Source organism: Catharus ustulatus, chromosome 5 (assembly GCF_009819885.2).
Source record: "Catharus ustulatus isolate bCatUst1 chromosome 5, bCatUst1.pri.v2, whole genome shotgun sequence".
NCBI classification, from domain to species: domain Eukaryota; kingdom Metazoa; phylum Chordata; class Aves; order Passeriformes; family Turdidae; genus Catharus; species Catharus ustulatus.
The window spans coordinates 52,547,312-52,564,419 of NC_046225.1; the positions used below are offsets into that span (position 1 = coordinate 52,547,312).

General features: G+C 41.0%; 1 protein-coding gene across 1 annotated transcript in view; it reads left to right on the forward strand.

Moving 5' to 3' along the window:
* Positions 1-5,123: 5,123 nt before the first annotated feature.
* RFC1 (replication factor C subunit 1) overlaps positions 5,124-17,108 on the forward strand; it is a 37,438-nt gene continuing 25,453 nt past the window's right edge. Inside the window, exons 1-4 of the mRNA XM_033060235.2 lie at positions 5,124-5,203; positions 10,222-10,350; positions 12,321-12,396; positions 13,480-13,599. Coding sequence (XP_032916126.1) covers positions 5,201-5,203; positions 10,222-10,350; positions 12,321-12,396; positions 13,480-13,599 — 328 coding nt within the window. The 5' untranslated portion in view covers positions 5,124-5,200. The remainder of the gene's footprint in view (positions 5,204-10,221; positions 10,351-12,320; positions 12,397-13,479; positions 13,600-17,108) is intronic.

The following is a 17,108-nucleotide window of genomic DNA, read 5'->3' on the forward strand; positions in this document are numbered from 1 at the left end:
GAAGTGCGGCTTATAATCAGGTGCGGCTTATATATGGACGAAGAATGAAAAGTTGCTGTTTTAGTTTGGAGGACAGGTGTCTGCTGAGAAAGGCAGGAGCTTCTCTTTGAAATGAAGAATGTAAACCCCCTCCCTCCAAATTATTATAATTTTGAAATCAAGGGGCTTTCAGGCAAAGATATGGGAATTAGGAATAACAGTTCTTTTCTAGGGAAATTAAAATCGAAATACAGTACTACAAAGAAAGAAACTCCAAACCCTGACAAAGTCGGAGTACAGCCTGACACCCCGTCAGGCAGGGTGTTGGTAGCAGTCCCATTAAATGATGGTTGCAGTCCTCTTGCAGTGACAGATGTGATTCAGTTGAAGCAGTGCTCCTGCAGAAGGTGCAGTTTCCTTCCGGAGGTCCAGTGGTGATGTGGAGAAATCCGATTTTCCTCTGGAGTCCAGTGGAGAAAGGGGCTCCCTTAGTGTCCCAAAACCTCTGTTTTTATTTTGGTAGGAAATGCTGGGCTCTTTCCCCTGGCTGGAGCAACTTTCAATGGGATGCAGTAATTTTATCAGTCCCACAGTGGGACTCAATGGGCCATTAGCAGACAATGACTCTCTGGAGGAAGGATGGGTTGTGAAAAGATAAAGAACAATGCCCCACCTGGTTTCAGTGGATGGCCCATTAGCAGAATATCTGCCGTGGAAATAAGGATCACTGCTCCCACCCTCAACAGATGGTGATAGAACAGATACCTTTTGTCACACTCTGTATTGTAATGTGCGGCTTATAATCAGGTGCAGCTTATGCATGGACAAAGAATGAAAAGTTGCCAACACCTGGAGATGCGGCTTACAGTCAGTGCGGCTTATAATCGTGAAATTACTGTAATCACTGGAGCAGAGCACTCTGCTCAGATGAATTAGCCCTGCTAATAAATTAGCCCTGCTGCCATGTAGGACATGAAAGTCCAGATACACTGCTGGGCTTCTGCTGCCTTTACTGCTCCCTGTGAGAGCATGCTCGCAGCACTGCAGAATGCCACTGATATATACCTTTAATTTATCAGTAAAGCTGATTAATGAATACTAATGAAAACCAATTTGTATATTTTTAGGATAAACAACAAAACGTCCATGTTTGTAAGCATTTCTCTGCAGAGTCTTTACAAGAAGCATTTTCACCACAAATGAAGATAAAAGCTCCCATTGACATCTTCTGCCCTCCAGGTCCCTTGTGGTGGGGTAGCCACACATCTAACATGAGCCTCTCCTCTTACCTGTAAATACATTTCTTAGCCAAGATCCAACCACACACAGGCAGCTTGGGAACAAGAGGAGCAGACAGGGATTGCACAAAGTTGGTTTACAGTACATACAGACATGTTCCTTTTTTGTTCTATGGGACAGCATTTAAAATGCTGTTTGATAGTTATTGCATCAACATAATCCTTCTATTTTGACATTTAAAAGGATTGATTTTATGTATTCTACTTCATGAAAGAAAACCCAAGTACAAGTTGCTATCAATGCCACTACACCATCTAAAGCAGCTAGTCACCATCATTACCAGATGCTCAAACTCCAAGTACCCAGAACCACTTTGTAACCCCATGGGCAATCTGTGGGCAAGGGAAAGACAACACTAAATGCAGCAGTGTTAGTACCACTGGCATGTGGATGCAGACAATGTGTGGCACCTGCCAGACATGTGTAAGGTACAGCAGACATTGGTGCTCTCAGGTGTCTGGTCTGCATAAGGTTATGAACTGTACTTCTTTCCTTATTACTGACATGACTGGGAGCATTCTATAATCTTGGTTTGAAAGTGTTTCAATGTTTCAAGCCTCTCTGACTCCAGTTTCTTACTGCTTGGTCATGTTGGGCTGTAATTTAACTTCATGAAATTAAAGAGGGAGCAGTTTAACTGACGAGAATCATGTAGTGACTTCAATTTGGAAGAAGCATTTCATTATTTGAGCAAAGACTTGGGGAAAGGAAATATTGTGATTCTTAATTTGGAAAGCAAACAGCACAGAAAAGTGAGATGTGATCGGGGCTATTGGGAAGTAAGGGTGTGAAAGGAAGGGAAGAGAATTAATGATTCCACAGACTCAAGTGGCAGTCAGGACAGGCTCCAACCCTGATGCTGCATGAGGACATCATACAGCATGATGCTGCACAGTGGGATTTCCTGCCTCTGTCCATGCACCTAATCAATCTGGCTTCACAATGAATCAAGACTGGGAGAAGCAGGGCTGATACAGATTCAGTTGTTAGGAAGCCTAATGATTATTCAGTTCAATTCTTACTTGCCAGTTTTCCTTTTCTTCTTTACCTTTGCCAAGGCATGTGAATCAAATGAAGAAAACAATTTTTCACTTGACTCTTGAATATGTACTCTCCTTGTTTCGGGGTTTGGCTTGAAAATCTGGGATTTGGTCTACAGAAACACCAAACACATTATTTAAAAGGATAGAGCTTTGAATGTTAGACTGAGTATCTGAGTTGACATATTCATTCTGCCTAGATATGTAAATGAAGAAAAAGTCCTAAAGACAAAGTTCACTCAGAAGAAGTGTAATGTTTACATTAACATCAGCTGCTCAGATCTACTAGTGTTAGGTGCTCAAAGAAGCAACTTATGTAATTGCCCCACCAGCATCATGCAAATCCCTTATCTTTACCTTATACAGCAAAAACTGTTTGAGATGGGATCAAGTCTTTTCTAAAGACACGTAATTGTGATGGATACTACAGAAAGCTTAATGTAAATAGAAACTACACCACAGCTTTATGAAGCATTTTTGGAATCTTTTATCTGCAACAAAATGCTAATTTCTGCCTCAACAGTGCTAAAAAATTTATTTTCTTTACTAGAGAGTATAGTAAAAAAAATATTCCTTATGGGATTCTTCCAAAATAGAGACTACAATCTAGTAAATGAGTATTTTAATGCCCATTATTACTACCAAAAAACCCCCAGAATTTAACCTGAAATTCACCTAAAAAGTTGGTTTCAATTCCAAAAAAGTATCAACATAGCAATATACAAAAAAGTGAAAATAAAATAAACAAGATATTAACAAAAAGAAAACAGACTATTTTTTATTTCTCAATATAAGAAAACGTAATTTTCTTATTAAAAACCTCCTCTCTCAATAAGCAAGACAAAGCCCTCACTAAATAATATTAACAGTAGGACTGGGCTTATTACATAGGGGAAAAAGTGTCAAGTCTAAGATTTATAAAATGTATTTTGGAAAATAAACCCAACATAGAAAGCCAAATAGTCTGTGAGTTTCAGAAAGATAGAAAACAATACTAATTTTGTAAAAATTATTTGTCATAGTTGTAAATAGAGTGGTGAAATCAAGTGTACTTTAGCTACTTTTAAAAAAGCTGTAATTTTAGTTGGGTAATAGGCCTTTAAAACATAACCCATGATCAATTATAGACTCAGAAGGGATTTTGCCTTAATTTCATATTTCAAAGTACATCATAATACAATAAGTATTCAGTTTTCTTTCCTGTGGTGGAGCAAGGTTTTTCCCACCAGTTTTTCCACTGGTTCCATAGGCATGTACATAGGAACAGAGGTATCTTGTGTCTGCCCACCATACTGAGGACTGAATTGGAGGCATTCCAGGTGTTCAGTCTCATGTCTCCATAAAGGGTTAAAGTCTTGCCTTCCAAGAAACATGATGTCACAAACCCACAGACAGGTACTCCTCTGCTGGATGTTACTCTAGGTAGCTTTATCAACTACAAACAGAGATAACCACCTGCAATAACTCTTTTAGCTTTATTTGAACAGTTTGGCTCTTAAAAATGTCAGCCATTTTAACTGATCTTTAGCTCTGGTATTGGGAACACGCACAGCTTTCAGAGTTACATAATGAGAATTAAATATGTAAACACAAATTTAGCACTGGAGATGTTTTTCTAAAGCAGTATCAGTTTTGTTTGCACAGCCATTATGTTGAGTGCATACGGAATAACTTGGCAAAACAGGCCAAAAAGGACAGCCTGTGCTGTGGGTCTGCCTTTACTTGCTCACTGTGTTCCTTATGCAGAAACCCAACTTCAAAAGCTAAGCTAATCCTGAAAATACACGGGCCCACATAATCATGTGTGTTCATAAAAGAGCAGTAGCAGTTTCTGTACAAACAGGATCTTACAATTACTTGAAGTCCATTTTCAAGAATAAAACAGGAATGGTAGTAGGTATCATTGAGAGCTATCTGGGATGAGATCAAGCAGACAGTGAGCACAGAGGGAACACAAGTGACAGCATCAGGGAGTGCAGTATGAGCCAAGCACAAATTGAACTTGTACTCTGGCTGTTTTTGTTAGATGAAGGGTGTCCTAAATCACTGGCAGTATTTTTAACATCACAAATTCAGTTTGTCTTCCCCATTCTTCTCCAAGTCTAATAATAATTAGCAATCAGTAGGTTGAGAGAGTCTAAGCATCAGAAAATATTTGAGTGGAGCCGTTTTCATTTGGCTTGACCAAGTTTATTCCCTTCCAGCGTTCAGCAAGTATGTCCAGTGGAAGAAAACACAGAAGATTTCATTAGAACTTAATTAGAAAAATTAAGCAGTCAGTAGCAGAAGACAGAGCGTTAATTAACTCCCCGGTTTCTCTTGGACTCCTAAATTCCGAGCTCTGCCCAGCCGTAGCGCATGGGAGAAAACGCCATTAGGGACCGAGAGCTCCGGCAGCCAGGAAGGAGGGACAATGAATTTACCGCCAGGAAATGCCTCAGTGCTGGCTGGCCAGGGCCTGCCTGCCCGCCTGTTTTGGGTGCTGTATTTGCCTCAGGGCCCTATAAAGAGACGGAAGTCATGGAGGCCTGGCGCTGCTGTGCTGTCTGTTTTCACCCAGCAGTGCAGCCCGCCGGCTCGCCCGCTCTGCCGGGGGTGCCCGAGCCCGCGCGGCTCCATTTGGAGCGGTTCAACCCCCGCCGCGCGGAGGGGCCGCTGCCCGCACACCAACGAGCACAGGGCCCCCAGCCACGGGGCCGGAGCGCGCTGGGGCCTGCTCAGTCATGGCCCCGGCCCCGGCCCCGGTCCCGCCCCGGCCGCCCCACAGCCCCGCCCGTCGCGGCCGTGACGGCAGCGCGGCGCGCCGGGCCGCGGGAGTTGGCGCGAAGGCGGGAGCATGGAGCCGGGAGCGTCCCGCTAGGCACAGGGACCGCGCCGCCGCCATGGTGAGGGGCTCCCCGCCGGGCCGGGGTGCGCGGGGCGGGGGCGGCTGCAGGGTCCCTCTGCCCGGGGGCGGCTGCGGGGCTGTGGGGCCCGGCGCGGCTGAGCGAGCCCCGCGGGCGGCCCTGGGCGCGCAGCCCCGCGCAGTGCCTGGGCCGAGAGGCCGCCCCGCCACGCTGCCGCCCGCAGGGGCCCAGGCTTCCCACGCGTGCCAGGAACACGAGCCTGTGCCCGAGGAAATGCCCTGGCCCGGAGGGGGGTGCGGCCGAGCCCCTCGGGTCTCCCTTCCCCCCGAAAGTGGGTGGGGAGGAGGGCGCGGACCGTGGGCTCGTCCGGGGAAGGAATGCGCACTTACAGGAGCAAACCTTCTGTAAACAGGGTGTGCCGGAATGTTACCTCTTCCATTAATTCCAGCAGGAGCACACAGGAGGCGTTTCTGATGCCGAGCTGGAGGGTGCGCAGTATTTGCAGAAAAACAATTCGATGGGGGAAAAAAAGAGCTTGATAGTCTGGAAGTAGACAATTTTTTATGATAACGATGCCATCCTCAGTAGGATGTAAAGAGATTTTAAATGTAAAGATATATGTGTTCCTGTGCTTTCCAAAGTGCTGCTCACCTGTGCAATCACCATAAGATGGTATCCCCTTTTCATTTCTGGCTCAGATAAGTTTGCTTTTATTCCGATGGAGTCCCTGCACATCTTTTACTGGCTTAACTACAGATGTCATTTTGCAAGTTAAGGTGCAACTCTGGTTTTGGGCTCTCCAAAGAGTTTAAGCTTGCTTATAGCTTACACCTGGTGCTCTGCACTGGTGGGTGATACACTCTGAGTCTCGTGCTGCACTGACAGAGGTCTGCCAGCACTGACACTCCTGGCGCTATTAAACTGTGATATTTTCATGGTTTTTTTGAGCTGGCTGATGACTTCAGATTTATGTAGGAGGACAAATCTGCCTCTCCTGTGTCCCTGCTATCACCTTTTTAGAAAATGAATCTCCTTGGAAGGCTTGCTTTCTGTTTCCCACCTTCCCAGGACAGTCATTCTCCCTGTGTGTGATCTTTTGAATGTCACCCATCTCACAGTGTTTGGCCCTGTCTAGAAGGGATGAAGACAGCCATCATTTCGGGGAAACATAAAAGTGGCCTCATCCCGTTCCCTTTTAAGTGCTGAAGTGGCTGCTCAAACATCTCTGCTGCAGCTGTGTAAATAGAGGCAGAAGTACAGTGATGTTGGTAATGGTTGCAGCCTGTTCTGCTTGTGCAGCAGCGATGGCATGAGCATATTGCAAGTCAGTGTCACACCCTTGCAGACTTTTCTCGTGTAAGTAGCTTAATTTTGCAGCATGTTCTCAGCTGTGCTGAACTGATATGTGCGGAGTTACACAACAGACTGATTTGTATTAGAAGGGATTTATTTTTTCACCCAGATTAGTGGCCATGACACAGTTCCCAAGCACTGAGCTACAGTGGTACACCTGAGGGAGTGAATGCCCAGGAGTAGGAGTTTCTTGAGTTTCCTCTTGCTGAGAGGGACACTCATGACTGGAGCTGGAGCATCAGCTGTGACACACTTAGAACAGTGATACTGCTTGATAAACTGCTGCAGTTACCACTGTCAGTAACTCTTCATTAAGTGTAGTTAGCCAAGCAGGTATTACTGGCTTCACTGAAGTGATAGCATAAATCTGATTCTAGTGCAATTGTTTTGGGAGTGCCAAGTGTCAGAGCTGATACATAAGCAAATAGAAATAGGCAAACTGGAGAGAAATATGATTATTTTGATATAAGGCCCTCATTGAGACACACAGAGTACCTGAAGTAAGGTGTATTACTTTATTACAGTCATTGAGCTAGGTTGGTGAAATTCAGTTTTGTACTTTGTATTTTGAGGTGCAGTCTGGATTATATGATGTTACTATGGAAAATATTCTGCCTTACTGAACACTAGTCTTGCAAAAATACTCGTTGAGTTACCACACTTTGTACTTCCTAACAAATGGGTTTCAGTTTCTGTTTGTGTTACTCTCCCCAGTAAAACAGACACACAAATTTTGCAAGAGAAAACTTGCAACCTGGCATAGTAATTACTGTGGTCTTCTGTTACAGTGTAAGATGGAGGATTTGAAGCAGCATCAGAACAGGCAAGGACTAGATGGCACAGCTATACTACTCCAAGATAACTGAGCAGTAACCAGCTTTTTAGGCCTTTCAGATGCTATGCATCAATTATCCCTCTAACTGAGTGAGAGTCACCAGACATTCTTAGTTACAGCTCCTACCTAAGTGGAGCTGCTCAAGTTATTCCTTGCTGGTATTGCTGCTGAAGCAGCCCTTGAGACCCACACCAAAATAGCCTGGCCTATTTTAATTTTAGGTTTTTGGCAAGGGAACAGCCATGCTGGTGAGTATCTCCAGGATACACAGGGCACGTTGCTGTGGTTTTTGGGGACATGTCCTGGAAGGAAACTTGACAGTTCCAGCCTTTCCTCACAGCAACGAGCATAGATAAAAGCTGAACATACAGAATTTCCACCTGGTGGTCCTATACATGTATGGATGGCATAATATTCCAATAGGAAGATTAGTCAGAGTGTAGATAAGTTAAATAGATAAGCCCAGGATGGAGGAAAATGGTCCGTCTGGGATCTAAGCTTGTATGACAGGTACTTAGGTGGCTTGATTTCTGCAATTAGTTATGCAATGAATTAATAATTTATCTGGCATGCCTTTATAAAAAGCATGAAAAACCTGTTTCATGATTCCTGGATAAAAGCTTCACTGGAAGGTAACTTTATTGTTGCCCTGAGGCAGACTTTTCTCCCAAGCAATTCTCTATTCACTGTGTTTTGTCAGCAAGGTTACCTTTTCCTCCAAGGAGTAGAATAGCTGAAGAAGATTGGTTAATTTATAGCGGAGTATTGAATAAGGCTATGCACAGTTGTCAATCTTCCTTTGTAGCTTAGAGCTGTATATTTTAAGTTTACATTTCATAAACCTCATATAAATCTTAAAGAATTCTAATATTACTGCCTATTCTCAAAACACTAAGAAGTTCTGCAAAGCTTCTGCCACAATTATGTACACTTTAAAACTGATTCCAGAACCAGAATCCAAACTCAAGATCAAGTTAGAGGAAAAATAGGGATTAATAAATCTTGCTAAAAAGCTTTTGGAGAAGCCTACTGAAAAGCTTTAGAAATAAATTAAAGCAGATGTGGTTTAAGCTGGGCTAACCAGTGTAATTCATATTCTCTGCTACCACTTTTAAGGTGTACAAGCTTGATGACTCTAATTTTGGGGCATATTCATGTTACCTCATGTAAAAATATCCAGGTAGCACAGAGGTTGGCAGAGCAAGGTAGATGTGCAGAGCACCTCAACAGTTTTTACTGAAAACAGTAGAATGAATAGTTGATCTAAAATTAAGTCCTTAAATATTTCAAGCTTTAAAGTAACAACTATTAAAAAGAGGAGAACTTCAAAGTCACTTTATTTTGCAGCATTGTATTATATTTAAATTATTTTACTGCATAAAAGATCAAATGATACTTGTTTTTCTCTTGCCTATGTTACCTTAAGCCTAACAAGAAGTCAGTAATTAGTATAATTGAGTAATTAAGTCCAAATATCTACTTGGAGACTTTTTAAATAGATGCTTTCTTCAGACTTATTAGCTATAGGTTTTGGCAGTCAAAACTTTAGAGTTTATATAGTACTGCATTTATATTGTAGGAATATATGTGAAAGAGTGTTGAAAATCTATGCCTCAAGGCATAAATTCCATGAATGGAAAAGGGTGAAGTCACATTGAGGAAGAGTGATTTTCAATCTACCATTTGCTGAATCCATATTAATATATGCAGTTAAAACACAAAGAGCCTGAATTTTTACAGGAAACAACATTTCCAATTTTAGAAAATTGTTTTAAGTGCACTAAATGAACCTATACACACCCCATCTTTTGTTTATGTTTTCAAATTACATGTTGCGTTGATTTTAAGCCCTAAATCCAAACTGACAGGAGTTAACTGTTAGAAAAAGAGCCTCAAAGATTCCTTATTATCAATCAGAGTTGATGCCAGGTTTCTAAGAATTCTGTGCTTTACCTGTGGTTCCCTGTAATAATAAAGAACTCCATGGTGGGGAATAGGTCTCAGCTGTGTCCAGTGGAGTCCTGAGCCCCCTCCTTTACCTGCTGTAAATTTAGGTTTAGGGCACAGGTGACGCTTTCTTTCCCTAAAATGGCTGCTAACCCTGGAGGTAGTGATGCCAAGCAGGTACCACTTTTCTCAATTTTTTAAAATAAAACTGGATTGCTAGATTTTTAGGATTAGTTAGACATGATTTTGTATGTACAATAGTGGTTTTCTAAAATTTAAGCTCCAGCTGTTGATTTTGCATGCTTTGAAAGTTTGTTATGGCTTTATTTTGGTCAGGTGCTAAAATAAGGTAACAAAATAGATCATGGTGTTATTTTTCTTTATTTGAATTTTGTAAGTTTGCTGCCTAGTTTTTTAGTGAGGTGTAAGTTACTGTGTTAAAAATTTATGACAAGGTAGAGAATGCAATATGTGCCATTACTTCACTGTTTCAAGCTCCTGGTCCTTTTCTTTCTTTCTACATGGGACACTACTTTATAGCTGGGTTAATAATTTTACCTATAGAAATACTTTGGTTTAGGTTTGCAATAATTAATCAGAAAAAAAATTCTAATGATACATCTGTCTTAAGTCACTGCATTTCATTGCTGCTGTGGAAGTTTGTCTTACAGTATGTATTGGTGAAGATGCCCAACTAAGGAAGAAATGATTTTTTTTTTTTCATGAGTCAAAGACTAGAGTCAGGTGGTGTGGGTGTCTGAGTAGCTACTTTGAACTATCTGGGCTTCATTTTCTGAACTGTATACAAAATTTCAAAATCAATAAGTATAATGGAGCTGCTGAAAAGGTAACTTCAGTGCATTGCTATTTTGTAGTGTGAAGAGCTGCCTGTATTTAAAAATGTATAAATCTCTTTTACTAGGATATCCGGAAATTCTTTGGTGTTGTACCTCCTGGAAAGCGTCAAGAATGTGGGACTGTGAAAAAGAGTGAAAAAATTAAGAATGGTGAAGGACCCTCAAGTGGGAAGAAAAGGGAAAAGGAGACTAAGGTTAGTTTTTGCTTTTCTTATTTGTGAAGTGCTTAGTTTCTCTGATGCTGGATTGTTTGTGTAGCTAGCGTTTTTTAAGGTCATGGTTCTTCTCATATACTAAAATAACAGACTATATGTCAATTGTTTTTATAGGCATGGGAGGAAACTGCCACTTAAAATTATTAGCAATAAAACTTTGTAGGTGGTAAAGAAAATTTCTAATTTAAAAAATTTAGTTTGTAGGACGAAGGTAGGTGGAAGTTGCTACAGCTAAGTGCTAGAGTAAAAACAGTCTGATATATTTGAAGTTATTCTGACTACCATAGTTCTGTAAGTAGGTTTGCTAATGGAATTTTTATTACGTAAATAAATAAATTTATTACATAAATAAATGATAAACCCAAGGTTTGTACCCAGTAGATGTAGATATATCATGAAGGTGTCATGCTTACAAATGAGGTAAAATTCTGTGGTGTAGTGCCTGCTGACCAGTTTTTTTAACACCTGTGCAGGAAACATGAACATTGTGTTTGTTGGGATCACTTCTCTAAACCTGCCGCAAAGACCAAATTGTTTAAAACGAGAGATTAAAACTAGATTGGGTTCTGGTTTCAGACTACTTTATATATTAATCATTTGAGCTGTATAAAAAATAAAGCAATGGCTAAATCTAGTTTTAAAATCACTTCAAGAGTGGAAGAATTTCTAATAGGTTGGAGTGTTTGATGTGAAACGTAACAGTTTAGAAGATACTACTTAAATAAGTATTCTGACTATGTACAGTAATTTCACGAATACAAGCCGCAGCAATTTGACAAAAATTTTGGTGGAAACCCGGAAGTGCGGCTAATAGTCGGGTGCGGCTAATATATTAATAATTTTCTGACATTTACAACCCCAGACGTGCCAGCCAGAGTGCCGAGCCAAGCACCTGCCAGTAAAAGCCGGCATTTCGCAATTGTTACAGTGTTACCGTGTTGCCCTGGCTCCCTGCAGGCAGCACGGGGGGCGGGGAGAGAGGTGGGAGAGCTCTCTTTCCTCCTCTGCTGCAGCCCAGGGGAGGAGGGGGGGGGGGGGGGGGGCGCCACCATTGCCGCGGTTCGGGGAGGAGAGGTGGGGGGGGGGGGGGCGGGGGGCGCCGCCATTGCCGCGGCCCCGGGAGCCGACGGTGGGGGGGCGCCGCCATTGCCGCGGCCCCGGGAGCCGACGGTGGGGGGGCGCCGCCATTGCCGCGGCTCCGGGAGCCGACGGGAGCCCTGCGCAGCCATTGCCGCAGCCCGGGGAGGGGGGGGGGGAAGTGCGCGCCGCCATTGCCGCGGCCCGGGGAGGCGAATGGAAGTGCGCGCCGCCATTGCCGTGGCTCGGGGAGGAGGCGGGGTGCTTTGTCCGCGCCCGCCGCCGGCGCCATGGGCGCGGGAAAACTCTGTCCCCGCCCGCCGCCGCTGCCGTAGGAGCGGGGGAAGCTCCGTCCCTGCCTGCCACCACAGGGCAGCGCCGACCCGGGGTGACCGAGCCCAGGGGCAGCGGCGGCCGGCCCCGAGCGGCAGCACCGGGCTGGAGCACCTGACCCCGTCAGCGGCCCCTAGCGGGCCGAGCCTGCACAGCCTTAGCTCAGCCAGTAAACCCCGCCCTCCCGCGGTTCTGTTACTAATTGCACGCGGGTCCTCGCTGCGAACGACAGAGCGGCTTATATTCGTGTGCGGCTTATCTATGGACAAAAACCGAAATATTTGCCAACACCCAGAGATGCGGCTTGTATTCGTGAATTTACTGTAATTTCAATGTGAAAATTTTTCCTTGTTTTCTGTGTGCTGCATCTTTTCCCCTCCCACACAGAAATTAGCATAAGACCATTGGTAAATTTAATTTATTTGGAAAATAAATAATTTCTGTTAGAATTTTGTTTGAAACTCATAAATTAAATGTATGACTGACTAAAAACTGAAAGGATCTGTTTAATGGTTGAACTAATGAACTGTTATACTTAGGTGAAAAATACACCCGGTGAAGATGATTCCAAACAAAAGCGGACAAAAAAGAGGAGAAGAGTAATCTATGATTCAGGTAGTGTTCACAGTTGTTTCTGTATATTCCTCTGTATTTTTTGCATCACTATGCAAGGTTGATTAGGTAAATTGTACATTTGAAAGATTTTTTGGGTTGAGTTTTATAAACAGTTCCTGTTCAGCAGTGAGGAATACTAGGAGTACAAAATTCATATATTACTGCTACCTTTAAAGTACTGATGTTATTTGGAGATTTGGCAAGTTCTAACCCTTTAGTAGTAGGAGAGAAAAAAGTGAAGTAGTACTCTAAGCTCTTCAAGAAGGAAAACTATGTGTTTTTTTGGTGGTATTGTTTATGATGGTTTTGTTTTGTTTTGTGCAGGGTGCCAGTACTCAAGTCAATTGATGATAGCCACTCTTTTATTTAGATATAATTACAATGTGTTTATCATGAGAAGAGATAGACTGAATGTTAGCCCTCTCTAATACTTGTTAGTTGTTTCTGCTTCTTCAGTTTCTCCTGTTTATTCATGAGGGATCCATAATCCACAGTAGTGTAAATCTGTCATCTCGACAGCTTTTGGGATATGGAAAATGGTTGGTGATGTGAGTGGCAATTCAACAGTGTTCTGAAAAACCAGAGTACCACCTCTTGATTTTTTTTTTTGCCTATTGTTAGTTTTGGAATAGGTTTCCACCTGTTGGAACACATCAGCATAATATATTTTTGGTGGATTTGGTGTAGGGTTTTTCTGTGGGTGTCTTTAAAAAATTTTTGTTTTGTTGGGGATATTTGGTTTTTTTGAAGTAAATTGCTGTGGTATTTTTGAAGGTTGCATTTGTTTTTGGAAAGGTTGCTGTACAGATATAGCAGTTACTGAAAAATATAACAAAGTATTTATTGTTATGTAAACAAAAACTCTGTCAAGACTGAATTCTGACCAAATTTTTATTTAGTCATTTATTTGGCGGTTGAAAAGGGAAGCTATGCTCTGACCTTCCTTCCATATGGTAGGAATACGGAGTCTTTTTCTTATGCAGCTGAATATATATGAACACATGTTAGCTGTTATGTGATCTATTACTTAAAGCCTGTGTATATGTGGAGGAAATACACATTTATCTTGTGCTCAAAACACAGATTCAGAAGAGGAGTTGCAGTCAGTGCAAAAATCCAAGAAGACTCCTGAGAAAAAAGCAGCTGCTTCAAAACTTGGGAAAGTTCTAAAGCAGGATCCTGTTGTTTATATTTCAGAGTCAGGTAATGGAAGAAATATATCATTGTATGCTCACCTGTAGGGGGGTGGGTTTTGTTACAGTGGGATGGATTGTTTGACTTAAATGTGACCATAAAACCTAATATCAAGAAAGACAAATTATGTTCTCCTTAAACAAGCTAACCAAAAATGCTTCAGAAGTTTAGCCTCAAGTATTTTAAAGTCAGGAGCAGGGTGAAAACTGAGGTGATGTTGGGTAGTGGCTTAGGTTGATTTAAATAGGCGTATAGTTTAATGAGGTAATGCTTCCCTTAAGAGAATCCTGTAGATTTAAGGGAGGAAGTTAAGGAAGTACCTTTAATATAGTTAGCTGCTCGCTAGAATACTTTGAAATGACTGGAGGCTGCAGGTTTGAAACCAGGAATTTTTACTTTACCTGTTATATAACCTTCCATATCTAATCTCTGCATGATATGTTGGTGACTAAAAAGTTCTTGGGTTTTGTCTTTTATTTCTCAACACAAACTTTTTTTTTGTCAGTTGCTGCAATGGTTGTCTGTACTTCTGCACCCAGTCTGAGTTGGGCTGAAGCTGTAACTTCTGTCTTCTGCTTTCTGTATTTGTCTCTGGAGTAGAGTTCTTTACTAACCACAGTACTTCCTGAAGAAACTGATTAACAGACTTGAATCCAAATCTGTTTGGTAAAACATGGTTTTAAAGTAATAGAATTTCAGTAGGGATTTTGTAATCCCTCTTTGAATTTTATTATACTTATTTTGGAAGAGTGGACACTGTCCCTGGATATGGTAGGTTTTTTTGTAAGTTTATTGCTGAACATTATCATTGCCTCCCTATAATAATACCATGCATTTTTAAAACAGAAAGGGATTGTTTGCTGCGATATTGCATCAGAAGTGTGGCTCTATTGTTTCTTTTTTTTCTATGTCTTTCTTCCTCCTTGGGGTGTTTTCTGTCCCTAAGATATGTTGTGATTATTTTGCTTGTCCTAGATAGTTGACCTGGCATACTGCTGTACCACATCAGGTATTCAAATGAGCTCAATTTTCTAAAATAACATGAACCTTTTATTTGTCTTTATTATCCTTTTACTCAAAGCTTTGTTTCCTTTGACAGTTTTTCCCATAATCCTTTCCTAATTAAAAGGATCTTAGAAAACATTTATCCCAGAGTAGGTAAATCATCAAATTCCTGGGGAATAAACAGCATATATTTAGGTTTATTATGCAATTGCAAGTGTTGTAATCAGGTTTTTCTGCTTAGGGATACCATGGGAACACTAGTCAAGGTTATTAGTGAAATCCCTGAAAACCATGGGTTCAAGGTTGCTCTTATCAAGAGAGTCTTAAGTACACACAGGTTTGATTTAACAGTGTATTTTAAAACAATGCCTTTATAACCTTGAGACATAATACTTGAATTTTGTGTACATTTAATTTCTATAAATTGTTTCTTCGGCTTGATGGAACTGTCAGGCTGAGTGCATTTAAGTGGTATCGATACAGCAGTTGGCTTGAGATGAATGTTTTACAAGAATGGGAGTATAGGCATACAGATAGAGAAGGTCCTAACAAAGATCCTGACAAAATTTGTAGACATTTTTCCTTTTCTTATTTTTACTGTTACGGAACTGGAAACTTCAGTCAAAAATATGCTGCTTGGACTCACTCAAAAGTCAGAATGTCATTCTAAAAGCCTCTGTCCATGGCAGTGTTTGAAAGAACCTTTTGGCATCAAGAAGGCAGTAGAAGTTTGGTAGTTAATTGCCTCAACCTATTTTTCAATTTAATTTGAAACTTTCTTCCTCTTGTTGCTTGAATTTCTTTTTCGGCTGATCTGTATATCTATGTGGGATACAGTGTTCTCCAAAAGTGTTTGGGGAAATTAACCTTTATCTTTGTGTAAGAGTAGACTGATCTGGATTATTGTGTTGCTTTGTTTCTTACTGGCTTGTGAACAAGTTAATTTTTTGAAAGACAAAAGAGCAAAGCAAGAATAGTTGCTCTTGTATTTTATTGATGCATTTAATCTAAGTAAATATTTAGTTTCATGATGGCCAAAGATAAAACTAAGTTACTCTGCGCAGTAACAAGTGGGGAAAAAATGAGCCTTTTTTGTTGGTAGTACAGTCTTAGGGGGATTGGGAAAAATCCAAATGTTCATTGTCCTTGTTAAAATAATACTTGTACTGTTTAATGAAGTGTGGAACCTTGAGCTTTGGAGATGACCCGTTAGTGTGGTTTGTTGAACCTCGTCTGGTTTCATCACAGGTGGTTATTTAGCAAGAATTTTGACCTTGCTTGAAGTGAGTACTTAATCTTTCATATACGTTGTGTAGAGGTAAACATAGCAATTGCCTTGATTGCGTGGATATTTTTAAAAATAGAAAAGTCTTATTGTAGTAGTAGGCTGAATTATTTATAAAGGTGGAAAACCTGACATAGTAGGAGCTGAGGAAGTCTGCAGGTTTCTGGAAAATTGTCCCTTTACAGCTTAAAAGACAGAACAAAAAGAATAGCTTGTGAAGGTCCTTGCTGAATATAGATTCTTTTAATGTAGAGAATGGGGAAACAAACAACAAAACAACCTCAGACAAAAAATTAAGTACTGGTGGGCAGAAAAATAATCCCCACATCCAAGCACAGGTTCAAATGAGCAGCAGGTTGTCAGTGAATAAGCGTGTCTTTCACTGAAATATTTAATGGGGAAATAAAATATTGTCACAGGCACTCCCTGAGCAATACTTGTATTCTACTTACTTATGGAAAATGCTATACTTAAATAAAAATGTGAGGAGGCGATAATTAGTATTTTTTTTTACCTACTTTCCTCTAAAGTGTTTTGTGAAAAGTCAGTTGAGAAGGTGTAGTTGAACCTTAAGGGAGTTGTGAAACGCGTTTGAGGAATGAGAGTGGGTTCTGGCAGAAATCCTCTGAAGAAGCAGGAATGGATGTTTTAGAGCAGAATGTAAGAGTTTTTGAGGAGTGAAACTGTTTAAAATTGATTTGGTTAAGTTTGGGAATACCAGCAGTACAACATAAGGGTCATATAATGGTAAATGTGCTCTTGTACTCAAACTCTTAAGAGTTGAGAGGAGTGTTGTATGAACATAGTGAATGTGTGATGGTAGTTAACTCTCTGAACAGGATGGAAAGTGTAAGAGGTGTGGATGAAGTAAAATATAATCTTATTCTTATAGAATTGGTCTTTTTTCTTTCTACAGAAACTAGGATAACAGTAATATTGAGAAATAAATGTAATTCTGACTAAGAAAAAGCATTTGTTTATGAGAAGACATTAGAATTACTTGTCAGCCTGTATTTCAAACATGGCAGGACATGAAATAAAATATTAGTTTAGTCTCTGTAGCACTCTTCAGGGTGTAGCTATGTAGCTCAAGATGCTCCTGTTTTCCTCTGCTTGTTCTTATTATCCATGTTTTCCTCCCTTTCAGATCTCCTTATTGAGCTGCCAGAGTAACTGGTCTTAACGTGGTTAATCTGCTGGATTAGTTCAAAATGTAAAAAGAGGATTT